Genomic DNA, 15,467 nt, shown 5'->3' with positions numbered 1-15,467 from the left:
AACCGCACACCAAATTCTGGGAGCATCATGTGCAATTATTGTAAGAAACCAGGCCACACCAAGTTTGAGTGTAGGAAGTTACAATTTAAGAATCGACAACAACACTCTGCCAATATTGCAAGCACTAGTGATGCATCTGACAAATCGGTCCTTATTTCTGCTGATGAATTTGCCAAGTTCTCAAGGTATCAGGAAACACTTAAGTCTTCATCTTCTTCTCACATCGCGATTGCTGATTCAGGTAACTCTAATGCATGCCTTCTTTCCAAATCCTCGAAATGGGTCATTGATTCTGGTGCCACAGATCATATGACAGGTAATTCCCGTCTCTTTTCCACTTTTCAGTCTCACAGTCCCACTTCTGTTGTCACCTTAGCTGATGGGTCAACAACGTCTGTTCTTGGATCTGGCACTATTATTCCTACACCTATGCTATCTTTATCATCAGTCTTACATTTACCTGATTTGTCCTTTAATTTGCTTTCTGTTAGTCAACTCACTCGTAATCTAAATTGTTGCATCTCATTCTTTCCTGATCATTGTTTGTTTCAGGATCTTATGACGAAGAAGATTATTGGTAAAGGACATGAATCTGGTGGCTTGTATGTTCTTGACCCACTTCCGCCAACCTCTATTGCTTGTTCGAGTGTTGCTTCCGCTTTTGAGGCTCATTGTCGTTTAGGTCATCCATCCCTTCCTTTGCTCAAGAACCGTGTCCCCAATATAGTAGTTTATCTTCGTTAGAATGTGAGTCATGTCAGTTTGCCAAACATCATCGTGTTAGTTTGAGTCCACGTGTCAATAAACGTGCTAGTGTTCCTTTTGAGTTAGTTCATTCTGATGTTTGGGGTCCTTCTCCTATTTTGTCTCAACTTGGATTCAGGTATTTTGTTACTTTTGTGGATGATTATTCTCGTTTAACTTGGTTATATTTAATGAAAAATCGTTATGAGTTGTTTTCTATATTACGTGCTTTTTGTCTTTGAGATTCAAACTCACTTTAATGTATCTATTCGTACTTTGAGAAGTGATAATGCCAAAGAGTACATGTACGCTCAATTTCAATCTTATATGACCTCTAATGGCATGCTTCATGAAACTTCTTGTGTTGATACGGCACCTCGGAATGGTGTTGCGAACGTAAAAACGGACATCTTCTTGAAACCGCACGTGCTCTCTTGTTTCAAATGAAAGTCCACTAAACCTTTTTGGGCCGATGCGGTTTCCACGGCATGCTTTCTTATTAATCGCATGCCCTCTTCGTTCTTAATGGTGCAATACCATTTAAAATTCTTTTTCCTAATAAGTCATTATTTCCGGTTGCTCCGCGAGTATTTGGTAGTGTTTGTTTTGCTCGCGATGTCCGTCCATCTGTCACCAAATTAGACCCTAAGGCACTAAAGTGTGTCTTTCTTGGTTATTCTCGTCTTCAGAAAGGGTATAGGTGTTACTGTCCTGATCTCAACAAATATCTTGTTTCTATTGATGTTACTTTTATAGAAAATACACCTTATTTTTCATCTTCCACTACTTCTACTAGTCAGGGGGAGGATGATGATTTGTTGGTTTATTGTCACATCCTATGCGCCGCTCCATGTTACGGCGGGTCTCTTGTTCCTTCACTGCCTCGGTCGTCACCCCCACAATGTCTACACCTCCACCACCTCCACCACCTCTACCACCTCCACCACTCCCTCGGCCTCCTATAGTGTACACCAGGCGCCCCCCTCCTCCACCTCCTGTTTCATGTCCTGCACCTGCATCTTCGTCATCAGATCTGGACATCTCAGATGATCTTCCCATTGCACTACGTAAAGGTAAACGTCAATGTACTTTTCCTATTACTTCTTTTGTGTCTTATAATCATCTCTCCTCTTCTTCTTGTTCTTTTATTGCTTCTCTTGATTCTATTACTATTCCTAAAACTGTTCGAGAAGCGATGTCTCATCCTGGTTGGCTTGCTGCAATGATAGAAGAGATGAATGCTTTGGTTGCGAATGGTACTTGGGTCTTGGTTGATTTACCTTCCGGAAAACACGCCATCGGGTGTAAATGGGTGTTCACGGTTAAATTCAATCCAGACGGCACAGTTGCTCGCTTAAAGGCCCGTCTTGTTGCCAAGGGTTATGCTCAAACCTATGGAGTGGACTATTGTGATACTTTTTCTCCTGTTGCTAAACTCACATCCGTTCGTTGTTCATTTCCATGGCGGCTACTCATCATTGGCCTTTGCATCAGCTTGATATTAAAAATGCTTTTCTTCATGGAGATCTTGAGGAAGAAGTATATATGGAGCAACCTCCTGGGTTTGTTGCTCAGGGGGAGTTAGGGCGAGTTTGTCATCTTCGCAAATCTTTATATGGATTGAAACAAAGCCCACGTGCTTGGTTTGGTAAATTTAGTCGAGTTTGTTGAGAAGTTTGGTTTGTTGAAAAGTAGTCGGATCATTGTGTTTTATAAAAGATCAACCGTTGGTATCATTTTGTTAGTGGTGTATGTTGATGACATCGTTATTACCGGAAATGATGCGAAGGCATCTCATCCCTTAAGTCTTTCATTCACACCCAGTTTACCACGAAAGATTTAGGGGAACTCAAGTATTTCTTGGGGATTGAAGTTATTCGGAGTAAACAAGGTATTTTTCTGTCTCAAAGAAAGTATGTACTTGATTTGCTAACTGAGACAGGGAAATTGGGATCAAAACCTTGCAATGCTCCAATGAATCCAAACTCGTGCATCTTACACGTGATGGGAAACCATTTGAAGATCCTGAGAAATATCGCAGGTTAGTTGGAAAGTTGAATTATTTAACTGTGACTCGTCCAGATATTGCATTTCCAGTTAGTGTTATCAGTCAGTTCATGTCTTCCCCAACAATTCATCATTGGGCAGCATTAGAACAAATTTTATGTTACTTAAAAGGAGCACCAGGACGAGGTATAGTTTACAAGGATCATGGACATACCCAGATTGAGTGTTTTTCTGATGCAGATTGGGCAGGCTCCAAGGTAGATAGACGATCCACTTCAGGATATTGTGTATTTGTTGGTGGCAATCTGGTCTCTTGGAAGAGTAAGAAACAAAATGTTGTATCTAGATCCAGTGCTGAATCAGAATATAGAGCTATGGCCCAGTCCGTGTGTGAGGTAATATGGATTTATCAGCTTTTGACTGAATTCGGGTTTAAGACTTCTATTCCAGCAAAATTATGGTGTGATAATCAAGCTGCTCTTCATATTGCCTCGAATCCCGTATTCCACGAGCGAACTAAGCACATTGAGATCGATTGTCATTTTGTTCGTGAGAAAATTCAACAAGGTCTGATCTCCACAGGATATGTGAAAACCGGAGAACAACTAGGAGATATTTTTACAAAAGCTTTGAATGGGGTGCGGATTGACTATCTTTGTAACAAGCTGGGCATGATTAACATCTATGCTCCAGCTTGAGGGGGAGTGTTAGAGAATTAGCTGTATATTAGGTGTAAAAGAATTAGGGTAACTTGTATTTAGTAGTTTCCTATTTTGTTGGTAGTTTCCTATTTCCTAGTCTCCTAGCTTTGTATATAAATATGTACTATTCTATGAAATATATAGATAATTCGATTCACTATTTTCTACACAATACATGATTATCCTATTTAAGCATCGACTTGCCTGATTAGGCAACGTGATGTTATGAAGATGGTTACTTTATGAGGTAATATATATATATATATAATTTATATGATTAAATAAAAATGAATTCTATTATTGGTATAATGGTTTCTAAACTGATGTTTATTCGTGGCAGATGCCAGTAGTAATTTGGATTTCATCTTATGAACAATGTGTGATGGTTTGATTCTTATTGTGTATAAATGACAATATTCGAATAATAAATTATACGATTATTATTATTACTTTTCTTGCTGAGTCCTTGTGACTCACGGGTGCTATGTGGTGCAGGTAAAGACAAATAAAAGTTAGATCAACCATGAGGTGACAGTCTTCTCCAGCAATGTACATATTGACCTCACTGGCCTGCACCGAGTTGCCAGGAGTTGTTTTGGGCTGGTTGTATCTACTGTGTACTTTGATTTTGTGTTTAAATGGTTGTCGTATATATTTCTTTAGCAAAATTTTTTATAACAGGGATCCCTGGAACACACTTTTTATGCCGTTATAATGTTTGTTTTTAGTGTTTTATTTTGGTCAAGTTTTTAATATTATCACGGTTTTTAATAATTAATTAATTTATTAGTATTAAACTAGTTCATAAAATCACACACATGGCGTCCTTATAGATTAGGGCGTTACACTATTGGTAAGTACTTTCGAGTTAAATTTAAAGTCCTTAACGAGCTTCTCTTAGGAAATATTGTTATTTGCTTTGCCCAGCTGAAAAGTCTTCTCTTCCACCTCTTTTTTTTTGCATCCTCCAATGTTGACTTCAGTGCCTTGTTGGTTGTTATGACTTTTAGAGTGGCAAATTTAGCTCGAGAATAAGTGTAAGCCATCTTCAGATTAAGTTGCACGATGAAACAAGATTAAAACATGCTCGGCCTAAAGCCTCTATAGAAAAATAAATGGAAAAGTACTTACTCGGCAGCCTCTTAATTCAACCAATTAGCAGCTCCACAGACATATATCCTATACCCTAGCCAGTTAATCGTTTACCTCATTCTTTAGCTTTGATCGTCTTGGACTGCAAGCCTGCTGGTCATGTCATCCCTTCATTATAGTTCCACCAGCTAAGGGCCCTTTTGCCAGAGAAGTCTGATCAACTCAAACTCATTACAGTGCTTCCACATCCAACTGTAGTTTTTTTTTCCCTTTGCAGGCTCTCATTAGCCATAGTGTGGTCCCATCTGAAAGCTTTGGAAGTACATTAGACGCCTTATATATAGCTCAAGATGCTTCCTCAAGTAAACCACTTTGAACATTTATATATAGTATAATATCCCTTCCTTTATACACATGTATATATAATATTATATGTAAGTACTGTAGAAGCAAGAAAAGCAAGAAGCTAGCTAGGGCACGTGGGAAGAAATGGAAGAATGGTCAAAATAGGAAGACTGAACAAAATTCATGATAAAAAGGAAGAAGCTAGAATAGAGCCAAAAGTGCAATAAATGAGTAGAAGGAGACAGTTTCTTCTACCATCACAAAGCTGGTAACTGTTACATAATTTCAGATTTTTACTTATTATTTTCACAACTAAATTTCAGTCCAGTTCTTATGCTGATGAAAATACTGCCAGTTCTGATCAGCTCCAATATATAGTAACAAATTGAATTAAATTTGAAACAGAATTCTTACCTCTTCTTCTCTCTCACGTACCTTTCTCGATCATTTAATATTATATGGTTAGTTTTCTCGTATAGATTGCAGTAGGAATTTGAAAATTTGTGGAGAAAGCTGGTGCCATGTTATATATACTAATATAACATAAATATAACAAGAAATGCTATCATTAAAATGTACCAACAGCAGAATCTTACAAGAAAACTTTGTAAGATGATAGTAGATATTATTAGTGTATAATATTTATTATTATTGTTATTGTTGTAACAATTTTATTTTTTTATTACAAAATTAAAAATAAAAAAGTGTTTTATAACATGTTTTAATTTAAAAGTAAAAAATAAAGATGTATTCTCTAACCTACTTTTGTTTTTTTTATTTTTTTTTATTTTTATTTAAGGAATAAGAATTGAGGTTAGAGAAAGTAGGTCGAGGTCCAGCACCAGGGTCTGGGTTCGTGACTACGACATGCATGATCTAAGTCTAAGGTCTGGGCTCGAGCTAGGCTCAGGGTCCATGGTCCGGGTCTAGATTCAGGGTCTGGGTCTGTAGCCGGGGTTAGGGTTAGGAGTTGGATTTGGGAGGTCCGGGTCTATGTTCATATACATATTGCACTTGTCCCCTCTCCACCACACCATGACCTTTAAATTTAAGAAGTTGAGCCTTTGACTGGCTGGAGAACCTCTGTTCGAGAGCGCGTCAAATAGAGTGCGAGGTGGGAAAGCTAGCAACTGAGGAAAGAACACCCTCAGTCATGGAAGAACGCAATCCAAGATAGTAAGAGTTGATCCTTGCGCTTCCATTGATTGTAGGCAGGGTGTTTTCCATTGACCAAGGTGGACGGTGGAGGAATTCTGATCAGCAAGATCTCATCAAGATCATGACTGATTACGGTGGGAACCACCTGCGATTTCTATGACAAGAAATTAGTGCGATCAAGCTTGACCGTTAAAGTAGAGGTAAGAGAGCTGGGGAACAGATTTCAGGTTGAGTTCAATGGAATCGACATTGTTGCAGTAGCCTAAAGAAGAACTGCTTGAGTGGACGGAGCTTTGGTCGGATCGGTGGAAGAAAATTCCATTAACAATGTAAGTCAAGAGAATATGATACCATGTAGAGATTCAGAGTGTGAATTTAGAGAGAATATGATACCATGTAGAGATTCAGAGTATGAATTTTAGAAAAGAGAAAAATTTAGAGAGAATTTTAGCATAAATCAAAGCTCAAACTTTATTGAATGAACACGTTATGTTATTTCAACCAATACACATAACAAAAAATTAAGAAAGCAAACAGAATTCTATTACAATGTAAACAAAAATAGTTAAAGAAAGTTGTTTTAACTTATTTCAATAACTCTATTTGTAATGACAAATATTTTTATGTTATGTCAATTAATGTCCAGGTAAAGCTAGTTGTTAAAATCTGAGTTCAGGCTTGTCATTTTAGACATATGACTAACAGAGAAAAAGAAGTTATGAACAAGTTAAACACTATGTAAGGGGTCCTCCTTGCAACTTGTGAGCAGTTTGTTTGTAGTTTGGTGGTTGTCTTTTAATAAAATTTGTTTTTCCTTTGCTTCAAAAAAAAAATGAGAATTAATTAACTATCTTACGATATCTCATTAGAATGAAATTATTAACATAAATAATCCAAGTCACACTAAACTAAACCGAAAAGGCTAGCAATTATCAAGAGGTCTTGATCATACTAATAGTACCAAATAAATATGCTTAGTGATTTTAATTGGAAACTTTGATAAGTTCCCAAATTATAGAACATGACTAATGAACTTTTACTTTAAATAGTAATGGATCTAATTAGCAGTAGAAACATTGAAAAAAAAAATGATATTATTTCTATGATACACAGACCAGTGATCACAGCCTTGATTTTGTACAGAACAACATTTCAAATGGAAAAAAGATAGCAGTATTTAAGGGATCAACTTTTTCTAATATTGAGAAGCATAAAATTGACATTTCTTGGGTGCTTCAGTTTCGTAGCACATCAATAAATTCTTACTATCACTTAAAAAAGCCTATGTGAAAATTACAACAGAGCACCAACCCCAATGTGTGATACAAACTGGACATTGAACAATATTAAATGAGCTATCAAAAAGAAAACAAAAAGTGAAACATTTACACAATAACCTATATGATAATATTACAATAACAACAACAACAACATTAACAAAAATACAAAACAGACCTTTAATTGGTCTCTCATGTATACATAGACAACCATCAAAGGGGTGTATCATCTGGGACCAGACAATTCATCTGGAGGGATGTGTGAAGTAGAGTCAACAATCCAATTAGTATTTGGATGGTATGACGGGTGGAAGTCTTGGCGGAACATCTCCTCTTTTTGCCATTCCTCCCATCTTTCCGCCAATCCATCCCCTTCGAGCATTCTCACTACCTCAGACATCTTCGGACGTTCACCCGCTGTGCCTTGGGTGCAGAGAAGAGCCACTTGGATTAGCTGCTCCACCTCCTCATCCACATAATTTCCTTGTAGATCGGCATCCACCAATGTTTCCAACTTCCGATCTTTCAAGAGTCCCTTAACCTGTAATGCCAAAGATGATTTCGGAAAATCAAATAAAGATCACTTGAAAAAGCTTCTTTAAGCATGAAAGAAGTTAATAATGAACTCTGTACAAAACTCCATGTGGTAGACAGGAGTCACATTAAGTTCACTACAGAACTAAATGTAGATGGCAGTAATAAAGTACATACACAAAAAAAAAAAAAAAAAGTTGTTTTAATAACCACAAGATATGGATTCAAGTGGTCATTATGTTAAAATTGAACTGATGTTAACTGGTCTTAGACATGTTCCATATGATATAGACATTGGTTGACCAATCAGATTGATTCTGTGGAATTTTCAACACAATTCACGTGAACCATTTATGAAAACAAGACAGACTCTTATAGTATCAAAACCTATTACGGTTTTGGTTTATATGTTAGACACAAGTGTTTTGTAAAGTTGAAGCATATAGAAATTATAGAACTCAATGTCGCTATTCCGTCAAAGGGAAAAGACGGAAAAGAAACATCAAGCGCATACAACAGTAAAGAAAACACAATGCCAAGATAAAGCTTCCCTTGAGATCAGAAGGGTGAGATACCACAAACACCAAATTCACCTTCCCATAACAGCCAATAAATTTAGTCCTAAAGTTGGATTTTTCTATCAATACATCCGCAGTTAAGGAAATACAAATTTTTATAGCATTGGCTAATATATATGTGTGTGTGCGTGTGTGCGTGCATGCACTGCGTGTGTGTATTTATAGATATTACTTTTAGAAATAAAAGAAAAATTACAATAAAGGTACTTTATGCAGGCCTGCAAGGTGTTGTACTATGCCACTATAAAACTAAGGTTTTTTTCAGGAAAAACCAAAAAATCTAGTAATCTAAAATGGCATACCTAAGATTCAAAAATTGAGATATAAATATTCTGTGGATTTTAATGACATGAATGAAACTTTGGCAAGCAAGATAAAGTTTTAACCTTCAAGCTATTTCCTGTAATAAACCTTTTATAAACATTGAATGAAACTAACAATCATACTTATAAATAAAGCCATATTCTAACCATGAAGAAAACAACATAACATAAATAGTGTTAAAGCTTTGAAGAAGATGACAAGTTCATACCCAATCGAGTAACATGACATCATCATCATTTGCAAGACGAGCTAGATCAAAAGCCCTTTGTCCAGTTATGAGTTCAAGAAGCATAACACCATATCCAAAAACATCTGTTTTCTCTGAAGACTTTCCAGTTGAGAGATACTCCGGTGCTATATGTCCAATGGTGCCGCGCACAGCAGTAGTAACATGAGTATCTTTATAATCCATGAGTTTAGCCAGCCCAAAATCTCCAACAACTGCCTCAAATTCCTCATCTAACAATATGTTTGCAGCTTTGACATCACGGTGAATAATCCTAGGCTCACAATGATCGTGCAAATAGGCAAGGCCCCTTGCAGATCCCAATGAGATGCGTTTTCGTATATCCCAGTCAAGTGGGGACTGTGATTCAGGGCGGTCTGCAGTCATCCACAATATATTCCATCAGAGAAAGTAGTTTCGTTAAAAATGATACACCATAGTTCAGTATACTGTACATGTAAGTTGTACCTGCTGCTAGCATACCGATAAAGCAATTTTAATATCGTCTTTGAATTGCCTTGGTATGTACTAAGATACATAGTATGGGATACATAACTTTAAATAAGTAGGATCTTAATATAATTCTATCGATTAGGGTTATTTTAGTGAAAAGACCCAAGTACTAACTCAATCCAGTAGTAAATACCCACAAAAAACAGTAGCAGTAATTGTAGAGCAATAAAGCAGTAGCAAAACACTAGCCAAACACTAGAAAATTGTATTATTGAAAATAAGAAAGAACCAATTACAATCTCAAGAGAGCCCGTAGGCCCCTAGAGAGATTACTCTAATTCTCGCATAACCCAAACAATAGCTTCTCAAGGCACTATATGGCCTAAACAGTACCCAAACCACCCCTTAACAAACTACCACCAGCTCAGCCCTCAAATGACCAAGTACCCTTGACCCGTTGTTTGCTTGGCCCCCTTCTAGTGTAAGTGAATCTTATATAGCAGGCCTAGCAATTCCATCATATAGTCAGATAGTCTTGTGCCTCTTGTTAATCTCTGCCAGCTCCCTAAATGAAATTGTCTATCCTCAAATTGACTTGAGGATGTTAAATATTTTAGAACCTAATGAATTATTAGATTATTAATAATTCATGCCTTCATTCTTTTTTCCTATCTTCTTTTTCTTTGTTGTTCCTGACTCAATTTGGTATAAGAACCTATAGGCTTCATGTAAACTGAATTTTATATTGATAGTGTTCAAACAACCTAATTTTGTTGCTTACAAATTGAATCTCTATCAGCTGCCTAAACCATGCACTCCCTAATACCTATGGTGCAGCATTGGAGTATAAGGAAACACTTAAAAAGGATATGTGTCTTCTCAATCAGACACATGATGTCATAATCAGAAACAATTTATTCGTGCCACAACTTCAGAACAGGCTGCACTTTCCAATTGTATTGTGACCACCATTGACACAGATTTCCAACGTAAAAGCATTGAACAAACCATGTGGCAATATGAAACTTGAACAGCTTGCAAAAAAGAAGATAAAAGCATTTCTAAACAAGTAAAACGGAAATTAAGCCACAGTACATACACAGCTAATAAAGTACCTCTTAAACAAGATGCAACACTTCCATTAGCCATGTATGGGTACACAAGCAACCGTTCGGTTGGTGTCATGCAAAATCCACGTAGACGAAGTAGATTACGGTGTACAGCCATGCTGATCATTTCTACTTCTGTTTGAAACTGTAGCTCCCCGCCTTGGGTACGCTCTTCTTTAAGCCTTTTAACTGCAACTAGAGTGCCATCAGCTAAGCGCCCTTTATAAACCTTGCCAAATCCTCCTCGGCCTAGAATATGTCTATTGCTAAAATTATCAGTAGCAACTTGAAGCTCCCGCAGGGAAAACCTTTTAAGCTGTCCCAGATGGACCTCTGGATCCTCCTCAGCTGTGAAAATTATAGGTAAGTGAGAGGCATGCACCATTTACAAAAAACGGTTACTAATTAAAATGAAACTTTTAGTAATTCACCAACCAGGGACATCAAAGAAATGATCCTGTGGTTTCCTTCTCCGATACCAGGCAAGAGCAATTGCAGGGACGGCAAAAAGAAGAGCGGCTCCAGCAGCAACTCCTCCAGCAATAGGTCCAGTTGTACTACCACCTAAAATATTCACCAGATTAAATGTTGAGAAACTAAATGATGCAAAATATTAGATAATGAAAATTTATATTACTAGGATGATTAGATATCATTAGAGAACTGTTTTTATTATTTCTATGTTTTTTTATTGTGTTATTAGTGTCTTCGTACACTTCAAATCCTACAGTTTATTTCCTAGTTGAATTGAGATTTGTTGTTTCTAATCATAATACATTTTTCATTACTAGTCAGACTGCCTATGGGATTATAAATCATTGAGATTGCTCTCACTTTGTTCTATTTTATCACTAATTCTTCATCTTTCCCCATTCTTTTCCACAAATTCTTGTATGCCTTCGTGTTCTTTTTTTCTATAGTAATTCTCTTCTGTAAGTTTCCCTTTGTCCTACATCACAACCTGTCTCAAGAAGCCATATCCAAAGGTAAAGAGCCTCCAAGTCTCGATCCCTAATGCAGTGCTTGATCACTAATTCAGTGCACAAGTCACTAAAGTCAAAAATTAAGCTACAATGCACTCTCTCTTCTACCTCCCTTCTATCAAGTAGATAAACAGAAGACCAGATAGAAATAAAGAAGAAATAAACTCTAGCAATTGATGAGCCTGAAATTGGGGTAATCCATTATGGTAAATTTAATAGTTCCATTGAGATTCACGTGGCATGAAAAGTAAGGAAGGACCATTTCCAATAAGAAACAACTAATATCACTTCACCTGAGGAGCCAGATGCTGCTGGAGAAATCGGAGGAGGTGGTGAAACTGGGAGCGGGTTTAGTTTATTATTTTGAAAACTGCAAAAGATCAACTTTGCAGTCAGAACTGAATTTTGTTATGTCAAAGAACCAACTAACAGAAGCTTATTTCAAAATAAATTTTTTCCAATGAACCTGATGGGAGTAAATAATGTAAAAGAACCATTAACTGGAATATCTCCAAACAGCTTGTTATTTGAAAGATCCCTGCATCTCACAAGGTAAGACAAAACTGTTATCATCCTAGCATTATGCATATGAAGGAAAATTATATACTTTAATTTTGTTTTATTAATACATCAAATAAACTTACAAGACTTGCAGTGACTCAACACCTGTTAGAGAACGAGGAATAGTCCCTGTCAAACTGTTGTTGTTGAGACGGCTGTTCGACAGAGCAGAAAACATTAGTCTTTACAATCACACACAGTAAAGCTTATTCATCCTAATCGCAATTTATAAATGAAAGAAACAAAAAAATTTAAACAAGAATATTATATAGTAATAGTATTGTGAGCATAATATTACTACTAATATTGTCATAGCAATCAATTCAATGGAGGAAAAAGAGAAACAAACAACAATGTATATCTCCACTGATATATTTATATTTATATACATATATACCTTCCATATTGTTGGTATGCTCCAGAATATTGTAGATAACTAGGGAAAAACTCAGTGCCAATTTCATCTATGTTAAAGATTGACAATTTGACAAATCATAAGACATATTTACTACACTATTGAGTATTGACCCATTATTCAGAAATATATGAATCAAAAAGAAAATTTCAAAAGAGCAAGTAAACCGAAATTTATTAAACAAGCAATAGAAACATTAACCATAAAGCGGCCTTTCTCAAGTCGATATAGGGCATATATAAAACAAGAGCAAAACATATTGTCATATCATTCCAAGGCTACCAAAAAAAGATGTAGGTAAAGGATGCGTATTCATACAGGAAACGTAGCTTTGAAAGCTTCCCCAATGTGGTTGGAATCACACCATCTAATTTGTTCAAGTAAAGATCCAAGCTCACCAAGTTTGTCAGATTTCCAAGCTCTTCTGGGATTTTTCCACTTATATTGTTGCTATAAAGTTCCCTGTCAACAAATTTGACAAGCAAGAAGAAAATATTGAGAGTGTATCCCAATCGTGACACATGAATCATGATGTAGTGGTATTTGGTACAACTCTAAATTGAAGATGGAGAACAATGTCGTGGCACTGCAATCAAACCTCATTTAATAGTTTAACCATATATGTAAAGGGATGTGGCACTGCATAAACAAATGATCCACTGATTCTCCACCATGCTTAAATAAAATGCACCACCTAAGAGACAAAGACCAAAAAGGCCTTTTTTTTTTTTTTTCTATATCACCTCTTGTACCTAAGGCATTCCTGTAGCAGCAACCATACTGAAACTATAACATTTGATGGATCAAAACTTTTCCAAATGTGATTAGACTCTAGAAAAATTGTGTAAAAGTCCTGCACCTTTACTCTCTTAAAAACAAACATTCCGTGAAATATTTCTGATTAATCTCCCCATCAAATCTTCCTATCTTCGAGAATACAATATAAACTCCTCTCTAGCTTCCTCTTGCAGGAACACTAATGTCCTGACATAGAATTTCATTAATAAAGCATGTGATTTGTGATATGAGAATTTGTTTCCCCTAAACAGGATCAGAATTTCAATGAGCTCCTAGTATTATATTTTTACACAGCAAGCGCATATCCATTGCATGAACAGACAAGACAGTCAGTGGTCCCTTTTTTTTAACTTTCAACTAGAAATATCTACTGGGATTCAAAGCCAGATCACTCATACATACATGTTCACACACCTAACCAGTAACCAGTCAATTGACCAGGCCACAAGTAGTAAAATCACAAGCAGAATTGTAAAAATTCATTAAAACTTGAAAATCCTCATGCAAAACTAAACCGAATTTAACTCAGCTGAAATAAAAATATGACTCACAAGTACTGTAGATTCGTTAGCTGACCAAGCTGAGGAACCAGCGTACCAGTTAAATTTGCATTTCCAAGGTCACTGGATGAGTTCAAAAACAGAATAATATAATATCACCATCTCAATATGAATTGAATATATGAGCAAAGTCAAGTCTACAAAGAACCATGTCACAAAGTAAACAAAGCTTACACTCGAGTAACACTATTGTCGTTATTACAGGAAACATGAAACCATGTGCAGGGATTAACAAGTGTGGCATCCCAACTCTGAAGAACATTATTGGGATCAACTAAGTTGGTCTTCAACGCATTCAGGGCATCACCTATTTTGATCACAATTACCCAATTTTGACCACATTAACACATACTACCACAAAATTATCAAATGAAAAAAAAAAAAAAAACGCATCGTTCTTTCATTTTCCAGGAAACCAAACAGCATCCCCTCGTAAGTTTGTAACTAAAATTTCAGCACAAAAAATAAAACTAAAATCAACAAAATACTAATAATAATGTAACATACCTTCTGAATTAGCATACACTTTTCTGAACAAACCAAACAACAAAATCAACCACATTAAAGCAGAACCCGAAACCACCGAGATGAGTCTTCGCCTTCGTTCCGTCATCTCCATTCCTTCAAACTTCCATAAACATCTTCTTCATACAACCAATCCCGTAAACCGATCACCTACAGGCTACACACTTTGCTTCGTTGACCGAATCGAATTCCGTAAAAACCGAAAAACAAATCTCCGTTTCACAATTCAATTTTCAATTCTTCTACTAACACTTCCGTTTCGAGTCACAGAATACGAAATTGGAAAGAGAAAATGCCGATTAACCAAAATTACATGGATGGATAAAGGTTTGAGCTTCGTAGAATTTTCTCAAAGCTGCTCAAGGAGAAGGAGGACGGAGGAGAAGTCGTCGCTCTCTCTGCGTTGTCAGAATTTAGTCAAAGTTTCGACCTTTCTTTGTTACAATTTTCTCCTATTTTTTTTTTTTTTTAACAAATACTAGAAAAGTCGTTTTGTCTTATTTTGTCAAATTTAAGGGTCCAAACTCAAATATGGCAACTTTAACTTTTGATTTTAACTATTTTAAAAAAAAAAAAAAAAAATCATAACAATGATTTTTATCATAATGATAACTAATTAATTATAGATTAATCTTGTCAAACAATATAAAGTTCTTTATTAATATCTATATATGTAAAAGAAAAATTACAGATGATAATTTGAAGGTACAACGTTAAAAAAAAAGGTAAAGATTTAAAGCAATTATCACGTATAGATATTGTAAAATAAAATAATAATTTGTGTTTATTTTTAGTTAGAACTGTCAGTGTTTACGTAATGGACCGGGTCAAAAACAAACGCTCACACGTGCTAAAGCGCGTCGCACGTGTTCAATATGTAGTGTTACTATCTTGAGATTTTTTTTCTTATTTTTTTATCTTGAGATTTCTTTTTGAATAAATTATGTTATTAACATCAGTTTGTTAAAATAATAGTTTGTAGAATTAAAAAAATGAATAAATAATAAGTCTTAGATTAATTGACAAAAAAAATTGCAGCATCAAATAATGTTAAGAATACTTATATTCACTTTTATT

The 15,467-nt window shown here is 35.9% G+C and overlaps 1 protein-coding gene and 1 long non-coding RNA gene across 2 annotated transcripts; one reads left to right on the top strand and one right to left on the bottom strand.

Moving 5' to 3' along the window:
- The first annotated feature begins 4,175 nt into the window (after positions 1-4,175).
- Positions 4,176-6,698, top strand: LOC115725016 (uncharacterized). Its single transcript, XR_004013329.2, has 2 exons — positions 4,176-5,157; positions 5,689-6,698. It is a non-coding gene; the product is annotated as an uncharacterized LOC115725016 (long non-coding RNA).
- A 523-nt stretch (positions 6,699-7,221) lies between these two features.
- On the bottom strand, positions 7,222-14,889 carry LOC115725015 (BRASSINOSTEROID INSENSITIVE 1-associated receptor kinase 1). Its single transcript, XM_030654417.2, has 11 exons — positions 14,373-14,889; positions 14,040-14,172; positions 13,857-13,928; positions 12,826-12,969; positions 12,176-12,247; positions 11,998-12,069; positions 11,825-11,901; positions 10,984-11,112; positions 10,555-10,896; positions 8,969-9,363; positions 7,222-7,865 (listed from the first exon to the last, which is right to left on the bottom strand). The coding sequence occupies exons 1-11, from the start codon at positions 14,482-14,484 to the stop codon at positions 7,551-7,553; spliced, it is 1,863 nt and encodes a 620-aa protein (XP_030510277.1). The 5' UTR covers positions 14,485-14,889; the 3' UTR covers positions 7,222-7,550.
- Positions 14,890-15,467: the final 578 nt, after the last annotated feature.

The sequence above is a fragment of the Cannabis sativa genome, chromosome 6, assembly GCF_029168945.1.
Source record: "Cannabis sativa cultivar Pink pepper isolate KNU-18-1 chromosome 6, ASM2916894v1, whole genome shotgun sequence".
NCBI lineage: Eukaryota > Viridiplantae > Streptophyta > Magnoliopsida > Rosales > Cannabaceae > Cannabis > Cannabis sativa.
The sequence above is the reverse complement of the archived record's forward strand: the minus strand, read 5'-3'. Positions and strand labels throughout refer to the sequence as shown.